This window comes from Corylus avellana, chromosome ca9, assembly GCF_901000735.1.
Source record: "Corylus avellana chromosome ca9, CavTom2PMs-1.0".
In the NCBI taxonomy this organism is placed as follows: domain Eukaryota; kingdom Viridiplantae; phylum Streptophyta; class Magnoliopsida; order Fagales; family Betulaceae; genus Corylus; species Corylus avellana.
Window position 1 is genome coordinate 20,160,360 of NC_081549.1, and position 26,043 is coordinate 20,186,402.

The 26,043-nt window shown below is 35.9% G+C and overlaps 3 protein-coding genes, 1 long non-coding RNA gene and 3 other non-coding genes across 8 annotated transcripts; 6 read left to right on the forward strand and 1 right to left on the reverse strand.

The window, feature by feature from the left end:
• Window positions 1–1,639: 1,639 nt before the first annotated feature.
• LOC132192140 (uncharacterized) lies at window positions 1,640–3,064 on the reverse strand. The gene has a single exon (XM_059607382.1). It carries the CDS (start codon window positions 2,933–2,935, stop codon window positions 1,940–1,942), a length of 996 nt encoding a protein of 331 aa, XP_059463365.1. The 5' UTR covers window positions 2,936–3,064; the 3' UTR covers window positions 1,640–1,939.
• A 600-nt stretch (window positions 3,065–3,664) lies between these two features.
• TRNAG-GCC (transfer RNA glycine (anticodon GCC)) lies at window positions 3,665–3,735 on the forward strand. The gene has a single exon. It is a non-coding gene; the product is annotated as a tRNA-Gly (tRNA).
• A 56-nt stretch (window positions 3,736–3,791) lies between these two features.
• Window positions 3,792–5,946, forward strand: LOC132161688 (uncharacterized). The gene is made up of 5 exons (XM_059571863.1): window positions 3,792–3,888; window positions 4,023–4,143; window positions 4,230–4,333; window positions 5,493–5,624; window positions 5,712–5,946. The coding sequence occupies exons 1-5, from the start codon at window positions 3,886–3,888 to the stop codon at window positions 5,736–5,738; spliced, it is 387 nt and encodes a 128-aa protein (XP_059427846.1). The 5' UTR covers window positions 3,792–3,885; the 3' UTR covers window positions 5,739–5,946.
• Window positions 5,947–9,409: 3,463 nt separating this feature from the next.
• On the forward strand, window positions 9,410–14,148 carry LOC132162048 (probable proteasome inhibitor). 2 transcript variants are annotated; one of them, XM_059572295.1, is made up of 9 exons: window positions 9,411–9,674; window positions 9,785–9,956; window positions 10,067–10,210; window positions 11,488–11,571; window positions 12,238–12,315; window positions 12,421–12,455; window positions 12,540–12,603; window positions 12,689–12,766; window positions 13,859–14,148. In XM_059572295.1, exons 1-9 carry the CDS (start codon window positions 9,500–9,502, stop codon window positions 13,929–13,931), a joined length of 903 nt encoding a protein of 300 aa, XP_059428278.1. In that variant the 5' UTR covers window positions 9,411–9,499; the 3' UTR covers window positions 13,932–14,148. The 2 variants fall into 2 exon arrangements, with proteins under 2 accessions (XP_059428279.1, XP_059428278.1); XM_059572296.1 differs by lacking the exon at window positions 12,238–12,315 and having other exon boundaries at window positions 9,410–9,674.
• Window positions 14,149–15,459: 1,311 nt separating this feature from the next.
• Window positions 15,460–15,532, forward strand: TRNAA-AGC (transfer RNA alanine (anticodon AGC)). The gene has a single exon. It is a non-coding gene; the product is annotated as a tRNA-Ala (tRNA).
• Window positions 15,533–15,609: 77 nt separating this feature from the next.
• On the forward strand, window positions 15,610–15,691 carry TRNAS-AGA (transfer RNA serine (anticodon AGA)). Its single transcript has one exon. It is a non-coding gene; the product is annotated as a tRNA-Ser (tRNA).
• A 2,650-nt stretch (window positions 15,692–18,341) lies between these two features.
• Window positions 18,342–18,993, forward strand: LOC132161914 (uncharacterized). The gene is made up of 2 exons (XR_009438184.1): window positions 18,342–18,693; window positions 18,780–18,993. It is a non-coding gene; the product is annotated as an uncharacterized LOC132161914 (long non-coding RNA).
• Window positions 18,994–26,043: the final 7,050 nt, after the last annotated feature.

The window sequence follows — 26,043 nt, forward strand, 5'->3', positions numbered from 1 at the left end:
CCAAACACTGCTCACAGGAGATAAGTCAGTTTCTTATCTACAAATCAAATTTAAGTGTGGAAAACCTAACCTTCAGAACCTTCATCTCTAGTGAGTGGAATTTTAAAGTGACAAGCAATTTTGTAAACAGAAACCACTAAGATGGATTCAGTGGGTTAAAGAAGATGAGTGCAACACCCCACTCAACCACTTATGCCTGAAGAGTTGAAGGTGTGGCTGTCAGAAGCTTTAGAGCGATTATAAAGGTTGACCATGTTGACAATGGATTTGCAGTATTGTTGTCATAGTGCTTCGGCGCATCATTGCCACAAAAGAGAATTGATATAAGATAAGTCAAGGAGATTTTGTGAGATCGAATGGGTCAAAGAAAGACAAGTTGCCTTTTAAATTGGAGCAATACCTAACATACTATGAAGATAAGAATCATGACTTGGGTAGAACGCATCAATCAGGATAGGAAGAACTATGTTCATCGTAAAATGGAGCTATCCATCCTAGTTGCATCGAAAGTATAGTGCGCAATACAGCCATGGTCCTAAAGTAGGCAATTCCACCCCCCCACCCCCCGCGCGCGCGATTTCCAAGACTATATTTGGTTTGCTTGATAATGGCTTTTAGTTTGCTTTTTGCTATTAACAAACAACATCGAACACAAAATACTCATAAAACACTTACAATTATTTTATTTTATTTTATTACACGTCAAAACACTTTTTCAACTAAAAAGCAAAAAGCACCACCCAAAGAGCATTATCAAACAAGCCCAATTATCTTTAGTTTTATGAAACATATGTATACATGTGGACATATTATGTATGTATATGGGTAAAACTGTGTTTGAGCATGCAGATATACCAGCAGGGAAACTGTAATAGGACTAAAAGAACATCCCTTTGAACAATACTCTGTTAATAGGTAACTGATAATAACCAATTTCCTAAAATATGTAATCAAACACTAATCATATCCATTCAAGTGTTAATTAGCATGTAAAGCCTCTTAAAAGCTTGAATAACCTGCTGGATAGAGCCTAAACAAAATATGGGTTATATCATAAATGAATACATCACAAATCAGATCCTTAAAAGGTCCCAAGTTTTTATTTCAATTTTTTTTTTCCTGTGCCTTGTAAGTAACTCTGAGGTTACAATCTGATCATTATTGTAGTAGAGCCCCAAACAACATAGAACTACATCACTTACAGAAACGCCAATTCAACATGTTATTTAATCGACATTTCTAATTTCTTGATTATTACAAGTAAAAACTGCACAAGAAAGAACATCACATACAAATGTATGTTTTTTTATTTATTTTTTAATGTCTGTACATAATGCATATATGTTTTTTTTTTGATAAGTCATAATGCATATATGTTTGAACAGGCGTGCATGGGATTGGTTTAATCTCTCGTTTTCTTCCAGTCCACTCCAAAGTCTATTACAAGTGAAACTTCAATAAATGTGACCCACCTTAGTCCAGGCCATTTGCTCTCAGTTCACAGCAAGCCAAGTTGCAGCTATAGTCATGCTTCCAACATAGGATGACAAGAAACCCATCGCATATAACAGAGCAGTGCAAAGTTTAGATTTTTACATTGTTTTTCTCGGTCAACATGACATTCAAGAGTATCCAAAAATTGATTTTCAAAGGTATATGAGATACTATTAATATATAGCAATCTTTGAGTGACATCAAGTTCAGGAAAGAGTGAAACATATACGAGCCAAATTTTCATTCAACAATACGTACATACAATGACTAAAGCCTACATTTACAGCTTAGTTGCCACGAGTAAGAACATAATATAAAATGTACACACATACTTTGTGGGCAGTGTTGCTCTTTGTCTGATCACTTCACTTGCATAAACTCGATGAAAGCATTACCAAGCAAATTCACAGCACCACCCAGAAGCAGAGACCCACCCTCTTCCTTGCTAAGGCTCCAATTCCAAATGACTTAATTCTTGGTCGAACCCAAAAGTTCCATCTTGTTGCAAACTCATATCATAAACGTCAGACTCTGAATCCTTTAACTCATACCCACGCATAATGGAACCCTTCGCTTTCTCTTTCCTATCAAAAGCAACTTGTCCTGAATCCAACCCACTCGAACCATTCGAACCCACGTTCCCAAACCTCCTCCTATTCCCATTCTTCCTCAATTTTCCATTGTTCCTCTTCCCATTTCCTCCATTCAGCCCCGATACTTCCAAACTATCTTTCCGATATGACCCCTCGGTTTCCGATAAATCCTCACCTTCCCATTCACTACAAGACCCACCAGGCAATTTCCTCACAGAACTTCTCTTATTACTCTTAAACCCACTTTCAGAATCCAAAGCCAAACCCTCCTCGACACCGTTTGATTCGTCCAACCCACCATTTCTTCGATAGGGTTTGACGCTATGAACAACCCCTTTGGGAAAAAACCTCGCGGAGGGCAACTCATCCACGGTGTCGAACAACTGGGGTCCGTCCCTCTCGGTCCACATGTCGAACCCTCCTGGCCTTTGGAACCTATCGGCCAAGACCTTAAGTTGCTCGTCTGCTCCGACAGAGAACAAGTTGGGGGCTCTCTCGACGACCTCCCATGGCCGCTCGAGCTCGGACACGGCGGCTTTGAGCTCGGCCCGCTTTCGCATCTCGTAAATCTGGCGCTCGCGGGCGAGGCGAGCCTTGAGGAGTTGTTTCGCTTTCTTGGCCTGCATTCGCTTCCACTGCCACTTGGACACGCCGCCCGGGAACGTCCTGGGGCCTCCGCCCATCCGAATGGTCGTGGTTTTGCGTGTGATGGGTTGGGTCCGGAGCAGAGGGTGAGAGGGTTTTGGGTGGAGGAAGAGCAGGGTCGGAGTTGGACCCGTCAAGGCCTTAGAGAATGACAGATGTTGCGGGAGGGTTTGGATTGAGAGAGACGTCTGGATGATCGACATTGTTTGGGTTTAAAAATCTTGCCGTGATTTTGCTTTGATGGGATTTTGCAGGAAATCGATGAAATTTGGGAGTTGAAGGCTGAAGCACATTGAGCGTTTGTGACACAGAAAAATCACATTATCTGCAGACGGCAGTCCTGATGATGCTGATGGGCTATTGTGGCTAAATAGTTGGGCCTGCTTCTACAGCTTATACTTGGGCCCTTAAACACTCGGATAAGTGTAGGGTTCTATGATTGCTATTCATACAAAAAGAAAAACTTTGGGCAAAAAGTGGAAAGTTGAATTTATACTCTCTATTTTGTTGTTCTTTATAACAAGTTTGTAAAAGAATTGAGCATCTCTTATTCTTTCCCTAAATTAATAGTAGTTGCTTTTTTCTTTATGGAATACAAAGATGGTACATTCACACAAGAAGCACTAAAACCCATTAGAGAGGATGGTTCCATCTACCGAAGAGACATCAAAATAAAATAAAAGTTTGCATTCCGAACAATGCTAGAAATCACATTTTACTGTTGTGTTAGTGCTAATAAAACTTTTAAATGAACTATTGTTTAAAATAAAATTAAGAAATGATTAGTATTACCACGTCAACAACAGATTGAAATAATAATAAGATAAAAGATTGTGATTTTTAGTATTATTTTTGCATTCCTAATCATTAAAATTCAATCATTTTCTTTCTGTTTGCTATTTTTTTTAAGCTATGATGGATAACTACATATAGCACCAGTGGTCTAGTGGTAGAATAGTACCCTGCCACGGTACAGACCCGGGTTCGATTCCCGGCTGGTGCATCTTGTTTTTTCACTTTTTGAACTCGGCGGGTCAACCGTCAAACTTCGAACACCATATATGCTATTAACTACACCTATAAAACCCTTCTTCCTTCTACCTGCCTAAAACCCTAGTTCTTCTTTTCGTGTGGGTGCCAACCCCAAGCCAATATGGTAAAGTCTTTTTCCTTCTTAAAATTAAGGGTTCGAAAAGTTCAATTTGTTCTCTGTTTTTTTTTTTTTTGGGACTTTCTATAGTTTGTGATTAACTTGTATATTATTCTGTGACGCATTTGTTTATATCAAAGACTGTCGAAGCTGTGAACCCGAAAGCATACCCACTGGCTGATTCCCAGCTGCACACAACGATACTGGACCTCATTCAACAAGCTTCTCATTACAAACAACTCAAAAAGGGTGCTAATGAAGGTTCATACTGGTTCTCAAAGCTTTTTTTTGTCAGTGCATTTTGTTCTTGGGTTCTTGTTTAATTTTTGTTTTGGGCTTTAATTCAGCTACCAAGACCCTGAACAGGGGGATTTCAGAGTTTGTTGTGATGGCCGCAGACGCTGAGCCCCTTGAAATCCTTCTTCACCTTCCACTTCTTGCAGAGGATAAGGTGCTTTATTTTTCTAACCTGATTTAGCTTTCTTTCTTGTGGATTAATCTCTTTTTTCGCTCAAAAAAGAGTAAACTGTGTACCATGCATGTGGAAGTTATTCAAGAATTTAATTGGGTATACTCTATTCAATTGTACTTGTTTAGTGCATAGACTACTGTTTTTGTGGGAATGTTGTAGTTTCTAATTTATATCAACTCCAATAGATTTTACTAGTGATTGGCAGCTGAGACATATTGAGGATGGTAATCGTTGAATGCTTCTTATTTATAATTTAAAAAAGAAAGATTTTATAGGGAAAAAATCATTTTTATTTAATTCAGATTTATCATTCACCCTAGAGTCCACCTTGATGCCGCATTCGACAGGATTTGAAATTGGTCTTTTCTACATGGGTTGGGAAGGGTTGCCGGCACCATGTCTCCCTGTTGCATTTCATGATTGTTTATGGCTTTCAATGTCGTATTTTCCTTTTGCCAATGAGCTTTAGCTCAAATGGTACTTCGTAGCAAGGTGGAGGTTGAGGGTGGGTTCACTTACCAATCAAAAAAAGAATGTAGTACTTTCCTTTTCTGCAGAATATGGAAATGGAGATGTATTTTTTTTCTTCTTATACCTCGTATATGAGAGTTACTTGTCTAAAATTGTTATCTTAGAATGAAAAATCATCTAAGCTTTTCTGGGGATAATAATGGAAATGGATTATTCCCAAAAAAACTGGAGCAGAATCGAGTGGACTACGTAGTGTTGATTTTAGATTGGAAGGGGGAGTTAACCTTCTTTTTCTTTTCAAATTTTGTACCATAGTTGAAGACTGTGGACTAGTTGAAGGAGTTCATTCTGTATGGAAGGGGGGGTTTTAGATAGAGATATTGGATGAATCACGTTTTTTTTGCTTTTATAATTTTCTTTCTTTTTGTGGTCTGGTGGAAGGTCTTTTAAGGGAAAATTCAATGTTGAAGGTAAAATGGTGGGCTAATCATCTATCACATGTTTGAGTGATGGCATTCTAGTTTGAGAATCATGCACCTGTTATTAGTTCTTTGAAAGGGAGATAAACTTAAAAAGGATCTAGTTCATGAAGCTTAGGCTGAGACTCTTAGAGATAAAGAGATGAAAAAGCATTCAGCAGAGATGACATTTGATATGTTTGCTGCAGAATGTGCCCTATGTTTTTGTTCCTTCAAAGCAAGCTCTTGGTCGAGCATGTGGAGTCACGAGAGCAGTAATTGCTTGTTCTGTGACAACCAATGAAGGGAGCCAGTTGAAATCTCAAATACAGCAGCTCAAGGTGACATTTTATTCTATTTAATTTATCTGCTGCTTCCCCCATTTTCTTTCAGATTTATGTTTAAACCCCGATAATTTGTTGCTGCAGGATGCCATCGAGAAGCTTCTAATCTAAACCCTTCAGCTTGATGGATCTCAGATTTTGAAATTGTCTTCTCGGAAGGCTTTTGATTTACTTAAATTATTAAGTAAGATCTCACTTTTTTTCTGTAATTGCCAGAGGTACTAAAGTTAGCTTATGACTGTTGGATATTACTTTGTTGACGAATTATTATATCCTCATTCCTCAATGTCTATTTACACCGTTGGCAATTTGTGCTTCCTATGCCACTCTCAAAGCTCAAGTGTCCTGATTATCTCAAATTTTTGGCAGTAACTGGTTGTTCATCTCAATGTCATGATTATCTCTATTTTTTTAAAAAAATTTCTGTAATTTTTACAACAATTTCCCTTCAAATTGATGTAGCGGTTCATGTAGTATTTATCATGTCAGCCATTAAATAATTAAGTTTGATTGTGGTTGACATGATAATATCGCATGAATTACAATGTGAATTTATATGGAAATGCATACATCACTAGGCCTAGTCGCAGGTTCAATTAGCTACTTGGCTGTAAATTGAGCACTCTTTCTCATCCGTTGCTTAATTGGCACAACTCATTGAATCACCATAAATTAAGGGATCTGATTAGGATGATATTGGATTCAAATAATTTATAAGCTCTATAAATATAGCCCCTTGTATTATAAACTTATCAAGGAAATATGTAGTAAAAAATGCTTTTAATGTGTGGATCTAAGTCATAAGCTGAATCACCTAAAATCTGTGTTTCTTCTATTTTATTTATCTCTCTTTATTTTACTATTAGTTTTTGTAATTAAAATGCTAAAAGTTAAAGATTAAAATTAAAACCATAAATGGATCTAAACAGATCCGACCCATAATTCCTTAACTAAAACTGAGGAGAGGGTCACCTTGAAGGAGTTGGAAGTGTGGAACTCTCACGTGCATGTTGCCAACCTGGGTTTGACTGTCACCATTTGATGATCTGGCAAAGTATCTCCAGCAAGGATGTCCTGTTTAAAAATGAATCAACAACCCCCATGCAAACACACACATAGCGCGGCAATGGCAGAGACAGTAAACCGACTGCATCTCAAATGGTCTCTTCACTCCTTAGGTGTCGGAAACAATTATTGTTTCCTAACCCGTAGGCATCTTATGGAGTTCCATCTATTTAACAGTACAAAATTAATATTAATTAGCGTCTTTGTTAGCTTCAAAGTAATGAGCTCTGCATCATGTCTCTAATTTCCAGAACACTCCCATAAATGTAGCCTTTAGATTCCAATATGTCCATTAATTGTCATTACCTCCACCATATTATAAAAATATCAGAAAAATGGAACCTCCTATACGACTAAAGCAAACATGTTCTTACATTTTTAGTTGAAAATGGTGAGGTATGTTTTGGCATGTCTAAGCATGTAGCCATACAACAATGTTTATTAACAAAACCACCTTAATAAAATGAGAAGAGAGTTTCATTCAAAGAGACAACGCAAGCTAGGTTGTCACATTTGTAATTAGAGACGCGTAACTCTTCGGCTTGTATATATATCTTCAAATGGCTTCATGTTTGAGAGTAGAATTTGCCTTTTATTAAAAACTTTCAAAGGATTCTCCCATGACTTTTATTTTTGGTTGGTGTTATTAAGATCTCCCGACACTTTCCAATAATATTTTAGCAGCTTCCGATCACCTTCTATTCCTTCATAGATTTATGTGAACTAGAGCCTCCCTTCTTTTTTTTTTCAACCTAATTTTACTACAACAAATAAACATATTGAAGATCTTGTTCCCTCGATTGAAATCTTAGCTGTATTTCTAATATTCTAACGCATACACGTGTCCCTCCCCCAATTTCCCCAAACTGCAGACAACCCCATTAAATTATTTTCTGGAATCAAACAAAGGGAAATTTCCATCAAACCACACGAGCATGGGATCTACTTTTAATGCAAACCGCTATCTCTCTCTCTCTCTCTATATATATAAAACACCCAAATCCACCAATATCATAACCTCAAAAGAAGAACAAAAGCATCTTCAACACAAAATGGCTCAATTTCTTCTCTTTTGCTTTATCTTGGCAAATGCTTTCGCTGTTCTAGCCGTGGCTAGTGCAAAGGCTCAGACCATGGCACCAGCTTCTAGTCCATCCAGCAACGGTGAAAACTTGCACAATGCAGAAGCACCCATGATTCGAAAACTTGGGAAACACCAGCCTAAAGCAGTGGTCAACTCATATGGTGCACCTGACCTCAGCCCATCAGAAGCGCCTGAAACAAAAGAGAAAAGGCAGAACATGGAGGAGGCTGCCGGGACTTCTTCTGTTCAAACAGATCCGATTGAAGAACAGGGGATCCTCCCGAGGAAGCTGCAGCATCATCATCACTCTGTAGATAAGTCAGTTGCTGGAGGTGGTGTAATCCTGGGGGGCCTTGCCACCACTTTCTTGGTGGCAGTTTTTTGCTACATAAGAGCTACGGGAAGACACAAGCCAGAGACAGTTGCTTGAACTTCCATTTGTACTTATGCATACTGTAAAGAAATCAATTAACAGAACATGATTTTCAATCTAAACTAGTGGAGATCTAATCCTTCTTTTGTTATTACTCTTTTTACCGTTATGTCATATCACACAAAATACTTCTCTTAAAAAGGATTATCAAACACCATCTGAATTTTTTCCCCCCATTTTTAAATGAATCCTTATCGAGGAACCACTTCTACAAGAATTTTTATAAGGGTCACAAAACTCTAGGAAATTTTTGGTATAAAAACCCCTTAAAACTATATTAAAGAGATATTTCTGAAAAGTAAGTTACCTAACTTAATTATCAGAGGCTCCCATCCATTGTGTGTTGTCATTATTTCAGTAGTCTTTTCTTTTGTTCTCTAAGTGCCCATTATTTTAGAGCATGTCTGAGATTGCGTTTGTGAGGCCTAAAAGTATTTTAAACATTCAAAAAGTCCGTTTGAAGAAAAAAGTATTTGTTTGGTAAAAAAATTAAAAGTGCTTTTAAGGGTTTAAAAAGCCTAAAAATTGTTAAAACACATTTTTAGCAAAAGCTTAAAAAAAAAATGAAGCTTTTAAGGGTCCAAAATGAAGCTTTTACCCAATTTGACTTAAAAATTCTATTTCTCAAACGCAATCTCAAATAGACTCTTAGTCTGATCGAACAAAAGATCACATCAACAATAATTATTGTTCAATCCAACCATGCAAAAATTCACATCAACAAATCTAAAACCCAATTTCTAACCAAGAAATCACTAATCAGTCCGACACTAATCTTAAATAACCAAAAAACAATACATACAAATGCCGAAAATCCAAGGCATTTGTTCTTTTAGGCAAATAGTATCTTATGAATTCTTACCGGTGTTTGTATGGAGTTTTTTTTTTTTAATTTTTTTTTTTTTTATCTCAAGTAGAAACATAACAACAAACCACAACAGAAACTACAAACTAGGGTGTAGGGACCTTTTCCAATAGTGATTGGGATGGAGGGAATAGGAATTAGGAAGGGGAAAATGGGAATCCAATTAGAAGGGCCCAGAACGTTTCAAGCCGCGGCCCAAATCCCACATGGATTTTGGTTCATTGGATCCCCTGACACGTGTTGTACAACTGGGCTCTTTGTTTAACCGACGCATATATATATATATATATATATATATACTTTGCTTACTATAACAGTTACCTTTGACACGCGGATCGGCACAAAACTCCTCACATCCTCAGCAAAAAGTGAAAAAAAAAAAAACCTCGAAACCTCGAAATCGATCAGAAAAAAAGAAAGCGGCAATGGCGAACGAGAAGACGGTGATGGCGGTCATCAGGGCAGCGAGGCCGTCCTTCCGCAACAACCACGACAAGATCGCATTCGCGGTCCACGCCTCCTTCCTCGCCTCCGGCTACGTTCTCACTGCCACCGGACCCGCCGCCTCCTCCGACACTGCCTTTTCCTCTCCGTCCACCGGTACTCCTCTCACTCTGCTCTCTCTCTTTTTCTTATCTCTCTCTCTCTCTCTCTGAGTTCTCTCTGTAATTCTGATTATCTGAAAAACGGCCGGTCTTTTTGGCGCGTAGATGAGGTGGGCATGGACAACTGGCAGGAGCTAGACGATGAGTACGCGTTCGTGTATACGAACCCTGAGAAGGGTTCGAAGAAAGTGCTAGTGAAGTGCCTTGCGATGCACGATAAGTTACTGGTCGATGCTCTGGCTGAAGGGGCTTCCGAGCCGGTTCATCTAGAAATTAGGTTCGATTTTCCTTTACTCTCTCTGCATTCACAATTGGATATCTTTTGGGTTTTCTCGATTTTTTTTGTTCATGTCCAGTTATGTGTTTTGTGGGGTTTGTTTATTGCAGTGTCGGAGACTATGCTGTAGAAAACGGGGGCACTAATTATTCTACGCGGTTCAAGAATCTGGAGGAGCTGGTAAAGAGTCTGGATGCTCTGATTCTGTCTAAATTGGACGGTTCTTCGCGACCCAGTTCAAGTAATGATTCAAGGTAATCGAGCTTAACCTGTTTGTAGCTTTGCTTTTTCTCATAGAGTCAATTATGTGTAGCAATTCAATTGTTCTTTCAGCGATCACTAGCGATGGGTTTCTTATGTTTTAGTGTATTGCATCTGAGGCTTGAACCCATCTCAGTTACTGATTTGAACTTTGTTTACTTGCCGAATGTATGTTCGTCTGGTTTTTCTCTCGGCTTCAAGATCTTGTTGTTTCCATAATGTAAAATAAATAAGTCGGGGATTCTTTGTTGTTTTTTGTTCTGCTATTGATTACTGTTCTTCACTTCATGCAAAGTTCAGATTATAGTGCTGACTCCTCCTGCTCCCAAGTTAATATGTTTCTTAGTTTTCTGCAAAAAACCATCGTTTTTTCCTAAAAAGCTATTCAATGATGTATTTCTCACGTATCATTATATAAACGCAGAATTGGAATTAGGAGATGTAGAGATGTTAAAACATTGAGAGTTTGAAGTCAACAATACTCACTTGAATCTCTTCTTTTTGGTGATCAGTTTTGATCTGAAACCATGCCTTTCACTGGAATGGAATTGTTGATGATATATATAGTAAAATATTTTGGTAAATGTTCGGTCTGACCGAAGTTCTTGAACTTGTAACAGGATGACTTGCTCATCATATGTAGTTTAACCAGGTGAACATAAGAATTAAGATTTTTTTCTTTTTCTTTTTGGAAGGTAAAATTGAAATTTACAATGTGCCTCGTTATTTTGATGTGTGGTAAAAAAATGAGTAGGCATATCTTAAATTAAAACTGCAATATTTAAATTGTGCTGAAAGTATCTATCATGTCACCATTTTCTCTAGAATTTTGTTTTTCGTATGGGAACCTTGTAGTTGGTTTTGTGTGCGTGCCCTTTCAACACCCCCCCACCCCCCTCTCCCTCTCTCTTTGCTCATACTTCTCTTGTTTTTTTTTTTTTTTTCTTTAAGCTTCAGTTTGTTGCATCTACAAGAAATAAAGAAAGGATGATTAGAAAATGGCCTAAATCTTTTCAAGACTCTTAAGATTATTTATTCTTCCGCCCCCCAACCCACAATAATCTTAGCATTCAAATGGAAAATCAATGCCAAAGGTTAAGCATCCAATATTTTTATGATGGGACATAAATAAGTTGATCAGGAACTTCCATTTCACCTTAAACTGCGGGATTTTCAATCTGAACCCTGAAAATAGATATCAAGTTTTGCATACCGAGTATACTCATCCCTGGATTTTCTTTTTATGTTTGTTTTGCTTTCTGCTTTGCAGTTCGGAAACCAGTGAAGCATCAAGAAGTAACATAATTGGTGTTCCATTTGGCAGACCTCCAGGCCCTCAAGTTCATCCTTCAGGGTCTCTCTCTCTCTTTCTCTCTCTCTTATGTTCAATGATAATTGTGAATAGTCATTTAATTTCATGATGTATGACGCATGGACCATATGTAACTGCCATCCAAATTTTCCATTTGTAATGGCTAGTTTTAGTTTGTTTCCCGCTTCTTTTCTGCCCGCTTTGTGCATTATATTACAATATACCTCATTATTCTTTTTAAGCAAAATGGAAATTGGTAATTTTGGTTTTTGAGTGTGCTTTGGCCATAGCTTTTAGAAAATGAAGCTAATTTTAATTGTATTAAAATGTATCATGATAGTGCTGCTTTGTACATGGCAAGTCTAGTTTGTTAACTTTATTCAAGGTTAAGCTAGGTAAGAGCTTATACATTCATGTGGTACATTAGCTTATAAAGGGGGAATTTAATTTCCTTTGCTATGGAAAACCTTGGTTCCCTGTAGGGGGGTAGGGGGATAAGGTAGTCCTTTTATGAATATTATGTTTTTCTCTGGAATCATGCCATAATGCATATTTCATACTTGAACGGAATCATGTTCGAAGAATGCTAGTTTTATAGCCTAAACAATTTACTTGATGATTGTGGTATATAGACCTTTTGTTTTTGTATTCCATTGGTCACTCATCCAAGTATGAGGCTCACCAAATGTCTTGTGATGTGCTTTATAGAATCCTATATCCTTCTATAAATCCCATTGGTGGTAGTGATCTCTTTCCTGGGCCTGGTGCTGGAATGTACCCAACCAGGTAGTTTTGCTTTCACAAATCTTTGTTTTGTCGATCTTTGCCAACCTTTCCAGTTGTTGTACTGCTCAAATTGCATATGTTTATACTAATTCAATTGTTCTTCAGGGGTGATTTTGGAATTGGTGGGAGCATGCTTCTAGGTGAGTAAGATGATGAGGCTTTTATTTTTATTTTTATTTGTTTTGCATTTCTTCATTAATAAAGTTCTTTTTATGTGGAAGTAGGACCCAATGATCCAAGCTGGCTTGGTGGAGTTGCGGGAGATCCTGCTTTCCCTGGAGGACAACTGTGAGTTCAGATTTCTCTTCACCCCCAGCGGGATTTGCCAATCATACTGCTTGGTTTCTGATTGTAATTGGTTCTTTTTAAACAGGGGTGTACCTCCAGGTGCTCGTTTTGATCCCTATGGCCCACCTGGTGTTCCTGGTTTTGAGCCTAATCGTTTTTCAAGGTATTATATCAAAATCTGAAATTCACCATGATAACTGAGTAACTTTCTAAAGCTCTACTAAGATTTTAGTTGGAGCTCAAGTTAAAATATGAAATAGAGTGATCGTATTGGATTCAAGTGTGGTAGGTGGATTAGAAGATTTCATTAGATTTGTGGGAAAATGTGTTAGTTTTAAAGAAAATCATCAAACTATTGCCTTGAGTGGTCTGATTTCAAATCGTTCTTTGTATTTTTAGTTTTTGCAAGTAAAACACATTGTTTTACCTACATGTCAAATAGATCATGCTGTCCTTTTTCTATCATTTAAAAATGAAAAAAATAAAAAAATCCATGTGAAATTAGAATCATACCCCAAAAAAAATTTGAAGAAAACAAGGGAGAAAAAGGGGGGGGGCGCTTAGGGGTTATATTTTTGGGGTTTCATATTTAATACACCACCTTTTTGATTCAGTTCTAAAAAACTGTTATTGATCCTTTCTTTGCTTATTTTAAAAAGTGTAAGGCTTTAGGCATGTTTTCAGTCGATTTATTCCATTACATGGGGGAGTTTGTATGATCTGGGGTGGGATAGATTTACTGTGTGTTTATACCCATAGCGAAAACATAAAAGTAGTAAAAATTATTTTTAAGTTCCCAAAACATTGTTTATTGTGCCTGTATTTTACTTATTCTAGGAAGAACCGGGTTGTAGGTATGTTCTGGGTCTAATTATCCCATTGCATCAGGGTGTTTGCATAATCCAGCGTGAGATGATTTTACTACTTTTGTGTGCATTTGAACAAAGTATGGTAGTTTAAGGCTGACATGAGCACTTCTATAAAATCTAAATGTAGCAGATTCCAAAGCCACTGGATTGAATTGAACTTAAATCTCCCCTCCCTCCCCCATCTTCAAGTAAAGTGTAACATGTATGTTGACCTGATTCACTTGCTGAACAGGGGTAAATGGACCTGGAGTATGACGGGTCATAAGTGAAAGGATTCGTAAAAACATCTCTCACTCTTCGCTCTTGAAACGATTCTGTGTTCTGGTGTCCAGGATTCTAATTGCAACACCAAGCATTTAACATGATTTCCTTCATTTTTGTTGCAGAGCCCCACGGAGGCCTGGGAGTGGGACACATCCCGATCTCGAGCATTTTGGGAGCGGTTCAGATTTTATTTAGAACTGTGTTTCAATAAACTTTGTTCTCTCGTCCGCCATCCATTTTATGTAAACTTATGGAATTTCAGCCCTAACGAGACATGAAAAGGATGCATCATCTTCCCCTTTTATCCAGCTATGTATTTAATTCTCCCTAATTTTGTTTGTTTTGGGGCTCACAGCTATGTATATATGTTATCGAGTTTGAATATGATATTATAATAACTAGATTTGCGATCTGGGTAATAGTTGCTTGAGGATATAATTACTCTCTTTGTTGTGAAAATATACGAATAAAGAATTAGAAAAAATGCAAAGCAGTATTGGATAAGTCTTCAAGAGTTATTTATCTTTTTTTTTTGGTTTTGTGTTGGGGGTAGTTGAGGTGCAACCCTTTCCACAAGTGTTCTATTGAAAGGGGTTGATTGTGAAGGTCAGCTAAAAACGACGAGGCATCACGTTGACGGTTGACCAATGTTTTTCAAGGGAAGATCAACTTTCTTGGGAGTGTTTTATCAGGTTTGAAATGTGTTGTAATATCTCTCGAGTGGACAGATGGATCGAATGTGGACGGTCTTCTAATAAGATTGCACTTGGCAGTTGCCTTGATATCAAATGGATTTTAATTTTGGGTAATTAAAGTTAATGAAGAGATGTGATACTTTTAAGTCTTCCATGCCATAGGTTTTGATGATTGTTGTCCTCTTGGGTGAGATTGAGAATTTTGTTATTGGGCTGTTCGGATTTTACATAGAAAAACTGTGACTTGTGAGATTTATTTGTCTTGAGTCTATTCTAAACTGTTCAGAAGCTTTCGATTGCTACAACTTTCTTTATTAAGTTAAAAATTCGGACAACCTAATAGCAGAGAATTTTCATCCCTTTCGATGATGTGCTAAAAATTGTACCTTTTTTATTTTTTTGAATTTTCCTTTTAACATTATATTTTTAGGCAAGGGAAATTTTAATGGCTCGTTTACCATGGTATAATTTTTTTAAATGATTTTTTTTTTTTTTTGGTTCTCTTTTATTTGGTGCAACTGAAAATTATCAATTAGAAGGAATATTTTTGATGATCAATGAAAAATTCTATTTGCATCATTTTTTGGAGTAAGCTCTCTCCCCTCCCCTCCCCTCCCCCACCAATATCGCTTAACCCTTCTATGTGCTGCCATGACTTCTCCTCTTCCTTTCCCTCCTCATTTTCTCCCCTTCTTTCTTGCCCTTCTTCCACCGGAGCCCGTGAGTGTGTGTTTTTTTTTTTTTTCTTTTAACATTGAGATTTTCAGTGCCACCAAGTAATAAGACATAATTTTCGAAGTCTAAAAATCAAATGAAAAGAAAAAGAAAAAGAAAAATTGAGAGAGAAATATTATGTGGCTTTTCCCATTGATTTGAACTAAAGATTTCAGATTCCCATTGATATGGATCAGATATGTAAAAGATAAATAAGCAAATAGACAAATACAAGGGCAAACTTTAAAAATCCTCTTTTTAACTACTTATGAATTAGCAATTATATATTAACAACTGAAGGAAAAGAATATCTCGGGGATGTAGCTCAGATGGTAGAGCGCTCGCTTAGCATGCGAGAGGTACGGGGATCGATACCCCGCATCTCCACTTTTGACCTGTTACTTTGCGTACTTTTGAATTTATTAAAAGTGATATACTTTGAGGTTGCCCAATAAATCCACAGGGTGAGCGTGCCGGAGTGGTTATCGGGCATGACTAGAAATCATGTGGGCTCTACCCGCGCAGGTTCGAATCCTGCCGCTCACGGTTTTTATTTTTGCACCAATTTATTCTTTTTCTTCCCCAAGCCCTTCACCTTGGACTAATAAAGATCGAGGAAGGTTATACTTACTTTTATTTTTCACACTTTTATTTTTAAATATACCTTGAAAAATTAACTTTTGTTAATGTTTTAGTTTTGCCCCTGCTTATAGGTGGCTTTTAAAATCAATATTGGATATGAGATGGATCTTTAAAAGTCATATATAAATGTAAAAAAAAAAAAAAAAAACCTATGTAAAGAAATTAGTGTAAATATAAAATTATCCCTAAAGATTATAGATAGTTTTTTTTTTTTTTTTTTTTTTTGACTTATCCACACAAAATGAAGAAGAAAATTCGAACTAGTGACCTCCACTTCATTAGGAATAGTCACAACCGATTGAACTATCTCTTAGGGACATAAATAGTTTCTTGAGTGGTGGAAGTTGCCGTAAGAGTAGGGTTAGTTTGAGCCTTAAAAGGGTCATTAATAAAGGTTGAAGTTGAACCGAGGATAAGAAAAGGAGATGTGCAAACTGTATAGCTGAGTGGTGGAAGTTGCCTTAAGATCGAGTACAGTTAGACTTTAGAGGATTAGAGCATTAAAGGGTCATTTAGTACCCAATTGCAACTTCGCAACCTCCAGGAAGTTACGCGGATATGGACTTTTTTGGTGTTTTTCGACAAGGACGTGCTAATCTGTATTTAATGTTAAACTATACTTATTTTTGATTGAGTTGCTACCTTTGATTTATTGTCGTATATTTTTGTACAATTATTCTGTCAAATATTAATTATAATTGTATGACTTGGTGTGATTATCTTTTCCTAAACCGTCTTCTAGATTATCTCAAAAACTGCATGCGGTTCCTTTGTCGGTCAGCATATGTGCCAAGATTCTAATCAATCTAGTCTTTCATTTTGACACATTCTTTATTTGTAATGAAATTTTTGTTAGGCTACCCTACCCTCTTAGCTTTTTTTAATCTCCATTCACCACCCCCCCACCCCCAAAAAAATCTAGAAAACAACAATAGAAAATAATAAAGAATTTGGTAAAACTGGTTGTAACGGCCCATTGTGCTAAGTTGAGAGAGCACAGTAATTCGCGCTCCTATCAATCTTGAATGCTAACCAACTAAAGAGAGAATTGAGAAGATCAAGAGTGTTCGAAATAGTAGGGACAATTCTCCAATCAGTTGTGCGGTTTCTAAGTTGGAGACTAACTGAGGGGGAATCCCCTTTGAAGATGACTTGAGAACAATTAAGGTCTAAGGATGTTTTAACAGCTAGGTAGAAGGGCTGCAAAAGCCTCACCTTCATTTGGGGGTGCACAAAGAGTGCAGTGTGGCTTGGGTAAACAAAATGGATCCATCATGACAAGAGCCGACTACATCTAAGGAAGAAAGGTTGGATTTTATAGCAGCATCAAAATTGATAACTGTTCAAATGTGATATTCAAGTACTTTTGAGAACTTAGATATGAGAGCCGCATAAGAGCCGTCGTTTGAAGAAGGTTCGAACACAATCTATATTGGATAGATCCGAGAGCTTGAATTGTTACTCTGGTCATTCCATTAGGAACTACGTCATCTAGAAAATTGTGAAACCGCAATACGTGTTCAAACACTTTACTAATCTGTTTAAACGATGTTGCCTTTAACTGTATTTTTTAGAAACCGACTTTTACTTAAACCTCAATTTTTCTTAGGACCTATATAACCATCTTTTGCATGATTTTTAAGAAGACCCCGAGGCTAATATTTTATGAGCTAAGATAGAACCCTTGCATCTTTATGCTTTTAATTCATTACTTTTTAAAGATTTTCTTTTAACCACACAAATTCACAAAAACCTTCAAGCTATCGGAGTTTCTGGGTTATAGAGGAGACTGAGTAAAAGATTGACTAGAGTTCTGAAGCTACTGCGAGGTAGAAGACAAATTGATTGTTTGTTTGGTATAAGTCAAATTTTTAATACAAACGTTTTTGTAAGTATAAATTGATTGTAATTGTAATCTTTTATAGTAGATCAGTTTCGTGAGTTTAACTATCTTAAAATTATTTTACTTTTAAAGAGCTTTTCACTTTATCATCAAAATTATTGTACTTGATTTATTATTTGCTTTTGTTAATTTGGGCTATTTTGTGTGATTACACTTATTCACCCACTCGTAGCATTATTGAAGGTCTTTGGGTGAATTTCGCATTCAAACCAACGTGCTTTCTTACCAAATAACATAAATACATAAATTTAAAAAGAAAAGAATGTCCGGTTGGATATGCCAAGCAACAACAACCTTTGTTGAGGAGGAAAATTTACCCAAAGTTTCTCCACTCAGAAAAACTGGAGATTTTGTTCAACGTGATCCCCTCCCTACTCCACTTTCTCGAGAAAATTTTCTTTGATGCCAGCCAATCAGATGCTTCTTTCCGGTGTGAACCAATCACTCAGAAGATAACCCAATGATAAGACATAATTAAAGACAAAATAATATGACATTGTCGTATGTTCTAGACAGGAGGTGGAGTAGTAGGCCCCTTCTCTCCCTGTTGACCCCAAAGTCTTTACAGAGAGAAGGAAGCTTCCAAAAGATACCTGCCCCACTAGAGACGTAAATGTCTTGGAAAACGTGTGGCACGGCAGAAGCCAGAAAGCCACCACCCTTCTAGATTTCTACAAACAATTATTTCGAATCTCTCCCATTAAACTAAGCAATCAGCCCCATCACCATCTTCTAGTAGTATATAACAATCGTACACCCGGTATTTCGAAGAAAAGTCATCGCCATTCGCCAGCCTTTTTCCGTCTGGTTTTAAACATGGCATCTTTTGTGGGCATATATGACTAAAACCCTAGAGGTTTATTTCTGTCAAAAAAAAAACAAGCACATATGGGTATTCCTAAGCAGCAGCTGCTTATTCTGCTGTTCCTTATAACGCTTGTTTCATCTTACCAGAAACCCAGAGTTGCAGAAGCAAGGGGGCTTTCTTTAATGCCTCAACAAGGTAAGAATTACCACAAAACCACTTCTGTTTCTCTTAATTTCTTACTGATATGAATGAAGGCTTATTATATTAGTATGTAATTACAGCAGGATCTTCAAGCTTTTTCTCAACGCTGGGGCTTGTTTGCAAGTGTTGTGATGGAGATAAAGGCGAGTGCACAAGTACATGGACAAAGTCTTGCTCTAAGCTCCAATGTTTTCCCTGGAAACTAGACAAGGTTCTGTAATTTTTGTTTTTTCCTGGTGTACATACTAAATAGTTTTAGTAATTGGTATAAAATTAGTGGGTTATTTCAACTAATTTCGTTTTAGATTCTGTATTTATGCTACACCTCTTACATAATCAAATTGAATGAGTCTCTGTTACAACAATAAATTCTCTGATCATGCCAAAAAAAAAAAAGAAAGGGGAAAAAAGAAAAGAAAAGTTCTCCGATGTTCCTTATGCTGCTGGTCGGCGAATGATGAGTAAATTATAAGGGCCGATTGTGATCGCATTTGATGGGGTTAAAATTTCGTTTAACATTCAAAGAAAAAAAAGTAGTCATTTAGTAAAAAAATTAAAAGCGCTTTTAAATGTTCAAAAAGCCTAAAAAAGTTAAAAGTGTGTTTTGGTCATTTTTAAAGTAAAAATGTCAAAGAAAAATTTTTAAATTTTTTTACCAAACAGACCAGCTTTTGGTTTGCCACAACTTTTTAGATATTAAAAATACTTTTATTTTTCATAACGAAATCTCAAACGTAGCCTAAATAACATTACTAATAAATTATATTGAATTGAATAATTATAAATACTCTCATCTCATTAGGTTGACATGGCACTGCCTATTAGTCATTGATTTTTTTTTTTTTTTTTTAAAAAAAAATTGATACAAAGGCTTGTCTACATTCAACCTTGTGAGATGGAAGTTGAGTAATTGGCAATTTTCTTTTTTTGTAATAACACGGGCTACAAGAAAAAGAGAAACAAGAAACAAGACTAGGAGGTGAGTCTTTCCTACTACAGATAGAGATAGAAGAACTAGAGGAGATAGAGCTGGGAATACAGCTAGAGAAAGGTTTGGTTGCAGCCCAATTTGCTGCATAGTGGGCACAAAAATTTACACTTCAATTAATATTCTAAGTTTCCCAAAAAGATGAGGAAGGAATGACGAAGATGATGGAAGCAATATATGGTCAAAGAAATGCACCAGTCTTAGGTAAGATCCAGATTCTGAATAGCAAGAGTGTTGTGAGTACACTTATGAGTGTTGTGTCTCACATTGAGAAAATATAAAAAAAAAATAGAGTGCTTAATATACCTAAATGGACCTTAGCCCATTAACTTAAGCTTTTGGACTAGAGTTGTGTTCAATTATGTATATTAATGTACTCTTGGTAAAAACTTCATAACTGCTTTATCTCCCAACAAATGATATCAAAGTCATGATTATTTTATTGGGACGAGTGTTTAGACGCGTTGGGTTTAGAGTTGTGTCTCAATCTACAACTCTTGACGTGAGACACTCTTGGAAATATAAAAAGATTGGCAAGCGAGCGGGAGTTGAGTCAATGTGAAGAGACTCACAAGTGAGGAGGAGATTGTTGTGAATGCACTTGTGAGTGTTTTGTTCTGTCCCACATTGAGAAAATATAAAAGAAAAGAGTACTTAATATACTTAAGTGGACCTTAGCCCATTAACTTAGGTTTTTAGGCTAGAGTTATGTTCAATTATATATATATTACTTTGAGTAAAAAGTCCATAACAGATTTATCTCCCAACAAAGAGCAACAATAATGAAATCTCCTTCCCGAATGAAATGAGACAAACCCAGAGAAACTGCAAGATTGGTTGCCAATAGAGCCTGCCATAGCTTTCCTTATCATTTGGGGAAAAACAGCTGAGACCCTCTAGGGTGTTAGCTTAATGGGTTTGGATATTTCGAAATAGGCCCATATAGCCAGACTGCAGATCATTAGTTTGATTGCCTGCAGTTCATGAAAGGATAGGCCCTGCTCTGCTGTAATGGGCCGATGGACCATGAATAGGCCGGTCCGCATTGGTGCATTACTATCTTTTTCAGGCTTAATGAACCAATACGCAACAATTCTTATCATTGAGCAACAGCAAGATTAATGAACCAATACGCAAAAATTCCTATGATGGTAGAAGGATGGATGTCCAAGAATTGAGCTATACAAAAACTTTCACGGCATGATTGTTGATAAAACCATTGAAGAGTACTTCCCACGTACAAGTGAATATCTTGGAGGCAATATATACACAAAATTAATAACTTTCATACTTATCGACTTATCGTTTAGTTAAAATGAATACTATTAATGTTTTATCTGATTTATTAATTAGTTGATAACTTTTTGTTTGGATCAAGATGGAGTGAAAGGGAATAATGCATGTACTACTCTATCCTTATCCTTATGGTGTGCTTGTGACAAAAGGAGAGACTTCAAAACAGTCATCACATTTGTCTTCACCAAATATTTTATCTTTTTCAACTGTAACCCTTTATTACCCCTTACTTAATTCTTCAGATGTGACAGAAATATATATATATATATAGTACTTATCCTTTACTTTTTATTTGAAAAGTTAAAATCTGTTTTTTAATTTTTTAATTTTATTTGATATTAAATTAAGGAAGATAATGCATATCAAAGAATCAGATATTTTATGAAAGACTACGAATATGGTGGGATTAAAAAAATAATAAAAAGTAGATACAATTCTTGCACCAATTGATATGAGATCGAGCACTTGGTGATGAGTGGGACCATTTCTCTCGTGCTCTTAAGCCTTAACGTGTAGTATATGTATGTGTATGCATGTTCTCTATTTTTCCACCCACGACAAGGAGCATTTAGTATCGCAACAACCCATGACCAAGTTTTCTCTAAACTTGTCTCACATTTATCTCAAAATATATCTACCTTTTTTTTATAAAAAAAAAAAAAATCACATATATTTTTCTAAGAAAATACTAGGTGTAATCATAGTCCTAGCTATAGATGGATATTATTTTTTTTAAAATCGTGTGAAAGAAATATGGGACAATTTCTTTTTGTGGATAATGCAAAATGTTTTCCTAATTTTAGGTAGATATTATTTTTTAAAAACCGTGTGAAAGAAATAAGGGACATTTTTTTTTTTTTACTTTTTTAGAAAATAATATCCGCACCTAGTACCAGGAGAACACAAAAGATATTATAAAAATAGGGAATGTTAGGCTTACAAACACATTTTACAAAAAAAATTTTACAAACTGATTTAGCACAAAGCCTAGCATTTTCTTATAAGAATACCTAATATTTCCCTTTCTTTTTACTTTTTTATAAAATAATATTCACTTAATAAGGAGAGCACATAGCATTTTCTTATTTCTTAAAGAAAAATGTTAAATATTTTTTTGGTCCTCGGTGAATATGTTATTTTCTAAAAACATGGTAAGAAAAATAAATACCAATTTCTTTTTTAATTTTTTTTTTCTGAATAATATTAATTGTTTGTTAATACTTTTTTTTTTCTTTCTAAAAAGCAAAAAGTAATGCCACGTAATCAACACAACTTCAAACACTTTTTCAACCAAATGAAGAAAAAGAAGCCAAATAGATTTCTAGTAGAATCCATCTTCTTTGCAAAGGTGCCTTGCGTGCTAAGATTAAACTTAATTGAACTTTTTGTGTTGAATCCGTCAAACAGTTAAAGTTAATCCACATAAGAGAGCGGTTCTTCTTTCGTTTTTTCAAGATTACTTGGCAAATTATCTAACTATAACTAGAGCGATTCCTTTTACAAGGTATGAAAGTTTAATTGAATTTGACCATTCAAGAGCGGCGCTAGGACCCCACTTGCAGGTTTTATTTATTTTTTATTTTTTTATTTTTTAAATTAAAAATTTTGGGCCGTCATTATCCAAATAAGTAATGATACAAGAAAAATTAAAGTTCTTCTAGAATTCTCTAAATGTGATGTGATATTTAAAATTATTAATAGATTAAAATTTAATAATAATAATTTCAAATTCGATAATAATTTTAAAAGTTACGTCATATCAACGAGTAATGTAAATGAGATTCATTGAATCTAACTTGATATGTCTTTCTACTTCCCCATCATGCTATTAAATAATGCTAGTAAAGTTTTAAATGATATAACATCATAAATATTGTTACATACAATAAAATAAATTGAGGCTGTAAAATAATTTCTATACATTAGTATTAATATATAATGTCATGTTATGATGTTATCTTTGTAGAATTAAACTTAAGACTATAATCATAAGACAATGAAGACAACAATAGAAAATTGGTGCATCGTAACTAAACTAGTGTTATGGTACTCTAAAACTAGTTTATATCAAATGGTATATACAACATTAATATCTTATAAATGTTTTACTTACTTACGTGGTTGATCTAATAGCCTTGAATATATATATATATATATATATATATATATATAATAATAATAATAATAATAAATTAATTAAAAAAGAAAAAAAAAAGATGGAGGGTGAGATAAAAAGGAGATTAAAAGCACCCGTTCTCCCAAAACAGGATATTGTATGTAGTACAAGTATGCAGGCAAAAGGACAGATAGAAGCAGTGATAAATATGATGGGGTCATTGACCCATGCTTCATGCTTGAGCAGTGGGGGAGTTTTCTGGGACGGCGACAATCCATGTGGCTAAAAACTGGACACAACCACACCACGCGGCGACCCTCAGTGGTGTACTAACGACTACACCTGCCATGTGGACCCCCTGTTTTGTCATTTTGTGCTTGCTGTCCACACTTTCCCCGCGTAGCCGCTGATCATCGTCATCATTATCTTCAAATTAAATCTTCCTCCCCTATCATCACTCCATTGATTTTCTTCTGCTATGTCTTATCTTATGACCCCGGGAGTGGGATGCTACCATTTTTTTTATCCCACCAAAATAATACTATTACAAATATCACACATGAGCATTATTTCAAAACAAATTCTATAATAATGAAAGTAACCCAAATACTAAGAATCAAAGCCGATGGATGCCCAATCTCTCCTGGAGCAGATCGAGTAAGCTTTTTTGTGAAGGCTCAAAATCAAGCTTGGGAGAATCTTGAAGCTAGCCTTGTCTCTTAAAGCTACTCATCTTGTTTTGCAAGGAGACTCGCTCGTTATCATATTGGCTTTATGTATCTAATCTGATTGGCAGATTGAACCAATCGTCAGGGATACACTTCTCAATCTGAGTAAATTTTTATCTTGGGAGGCTACAAAGGTGCACAGGCAAGCAAGCTAATGAAAGAGGGTAGGATCAACAACTCTTTTGGGATTTATCCTCGTAGTTCCCCTGTTTTTTCTCTCTCTTTTCTTGTCGTGTGTACTGTGTAGTTTCCCTTTGACCTGTATTGCGAAAAAAACAAAATGCCTTGCAAGAGATGCTGTAGAGCAATCATAATGGAGAAAAACTCCTTCCTCATTATGCCCTTAGACTTTAACTAGGCAACTACCACTCGATTGCGATTAAATTACTCCGTTAGGAATTGATATTAAAATGAATAGAAAAGTAGTCAAGTGTGTGTTGCACATCACTATTTTAAAGTACTTCTTACGATAATTTCTTTCAAATAATTTTTTTTTAAAAAAAGATAAGACTGAAATAAATAAAAAATTGAAAAATATATATATATATATATATATATATAAGAGGGTGCTTGATCACCTTACAAAATGTAAAAATAGGTGGTCGAACATCCTATAATTCAGGGGTTAGCTCAGCAACTCAAAATTCAAAAGGGAGTCATCGAATCACTCCTCATGAATCGTTCGGCCGTCCGTGATTTTTTATTTTATTTTTTTACTTAAACCCCTAAAAGTATCACCACTTTTGTTGCTTGTACCTTAAAAGTTTATAAAGTGACACTAGACTCCACAAACTACCTAACTCTATGTTAGTTATTTTTCATTAATTTAGATGGAACTTGCATCACATGCTGCAAACGACATTTTTCAAACATAATATTCTTAAAAATGCACTTGATTTTTCTCATAAATGTTACATCAAATGATGTATGAAATGCTTAAGAGACTACTTTGGTACATCAAATTATATTTACGAGATGAAATGGCTAAGTATTATTACATATCATGTTATTTATGATGAATGTGATGGAAATTAACGACACTGCTACTGTGGACATTTTAATATATTTGGAGGCAATGCAACACACTACACCATTAGTTAGAGTGTGGCCTTTTCCATCGTTAGCCCTAAGTAAAGCGGGCTAGGCCGATAAGGTCCCGTAGAGAGGGATTGTACGTCCTACTCTAAGGGTTATCTAGAGCTAGTGATACTTAATTGTATGAATACCTTATGTAGGACTAGCTTGAATGAAATGATGACACTTACAAAGGGAGTCACATGTTTTAAGAGAAATATTTGCGAAAGTCGAATTTAAAAAAGAACCGTTGCATAATAAGAACTTCTACTTGGATGATAAAATGCTCAAAGTCACACATGCATTAGTACCAGCTTACTTGTTTATTAAGTCCTAGACTTATGATTTATCTTTTCTACCTATAAAATACCTTCATTTTGGGTAAGAAGTGAAAGAAAGCAAAAAAATTTACTTTTGACGGAATGAAGTCTCAACTTTGTTTCATTGTATATATAGGTAAAGCGTTACAATTGAAATCAAACTAGGAAGATAACTCATTCAACTAGAACTAAGAGAATTAATACAACTAGAGAGCTTTAATACAAAAAGAGATAAACTATATAAAATATATATTCAAGAGTGTTGCATTTGGATGCAACCAAACTGGGGAGAAGAAGAACTTCTTTCTGATTCAATCTCTATATCAGAAACAGAGTATGTATAGGAGTGCAATGCGCTCAAGATGAAAACTAGCCGTTACTAGTGTCCTCAAGCACACTAAAGGATGCGCTCAAACGCACTCTCACTTGCTGTGCTTCAACTACTTCATGTTCCTTAACAAGGACCTCAAGACAAATGTGGCCATTTAACGTTATGATATTTATTTGGTTATCGCTTGAGGACTTATTTCAAGGGTTTACAAGTTGTTCTTGGTAATTAGTACTTTTGGGTAAGCTACAAACTCAACATTTGAGATGTGCTTGTGTATTATAAGGTTTAGCAAATGTCTACTTTATAGTGATGATGTATATAATGTAATTATTCAGCTAATGTGATGATTTTTAGTAAATGTTACAGGTGCTGTTGGTGGAGCTAAGTTATGGTGGTGAGTCACTCAGTGGCAGGACACGTGTGAAGAGGAAGGGGAAGACTCTAGAAGATTGCTCTGCACAGCTGGCATCCCTTATCATTTAAATGCTTTA

Bases quoted from the DNA above. Each gene is read 5' to 3' on its own strand.
- LOC132192140 (XM_059607382.1), bottom strand. From the start codon at position 2,935: ATGTCGATCATCCAGACGTCTCTCTCAATCCAAACCCTCCCGCAACAT.
- LOC132161688 (XM_059571863.1), top strand. The intron at 4,334-5,492 runs GTGCTTTATTTT...TGTTTGCTGCAG, and splicing joins CACTTCTTGCAGAGGATAAG to AATGTGCCCTATGTTTTTGT. The intron at 5,625-5,711 runs GTGACATTTTAT...TTGTTGCTGCAG, and splicing joins CTCAAATACAGCAGCTCAAG to GATGCCATCGAGAAGCTTCT.
- LOC132162048 (XM_059572295.1), top strand. From the start codon at position 9,500: ATGGCGAACGAGAAGACGGTGATGGCGGTCATCAGGGCAGCGAGGCCG. The intron at 9,675-9,784 runs GTACTCCTCTCA...TTTGGCGCGTAG, and splicing joins CTTTTCCTCTCCGTCCACCG to ATGAGGTGGGCATGGACAAC. The intron at 12,604-12,688 runs GTGAGTTCAGAT...CTTTTTAAACAG, and splicing joins GCTTTCCCTGGAGGACAACT to GGGTGTACCTCCAGGTGCTC.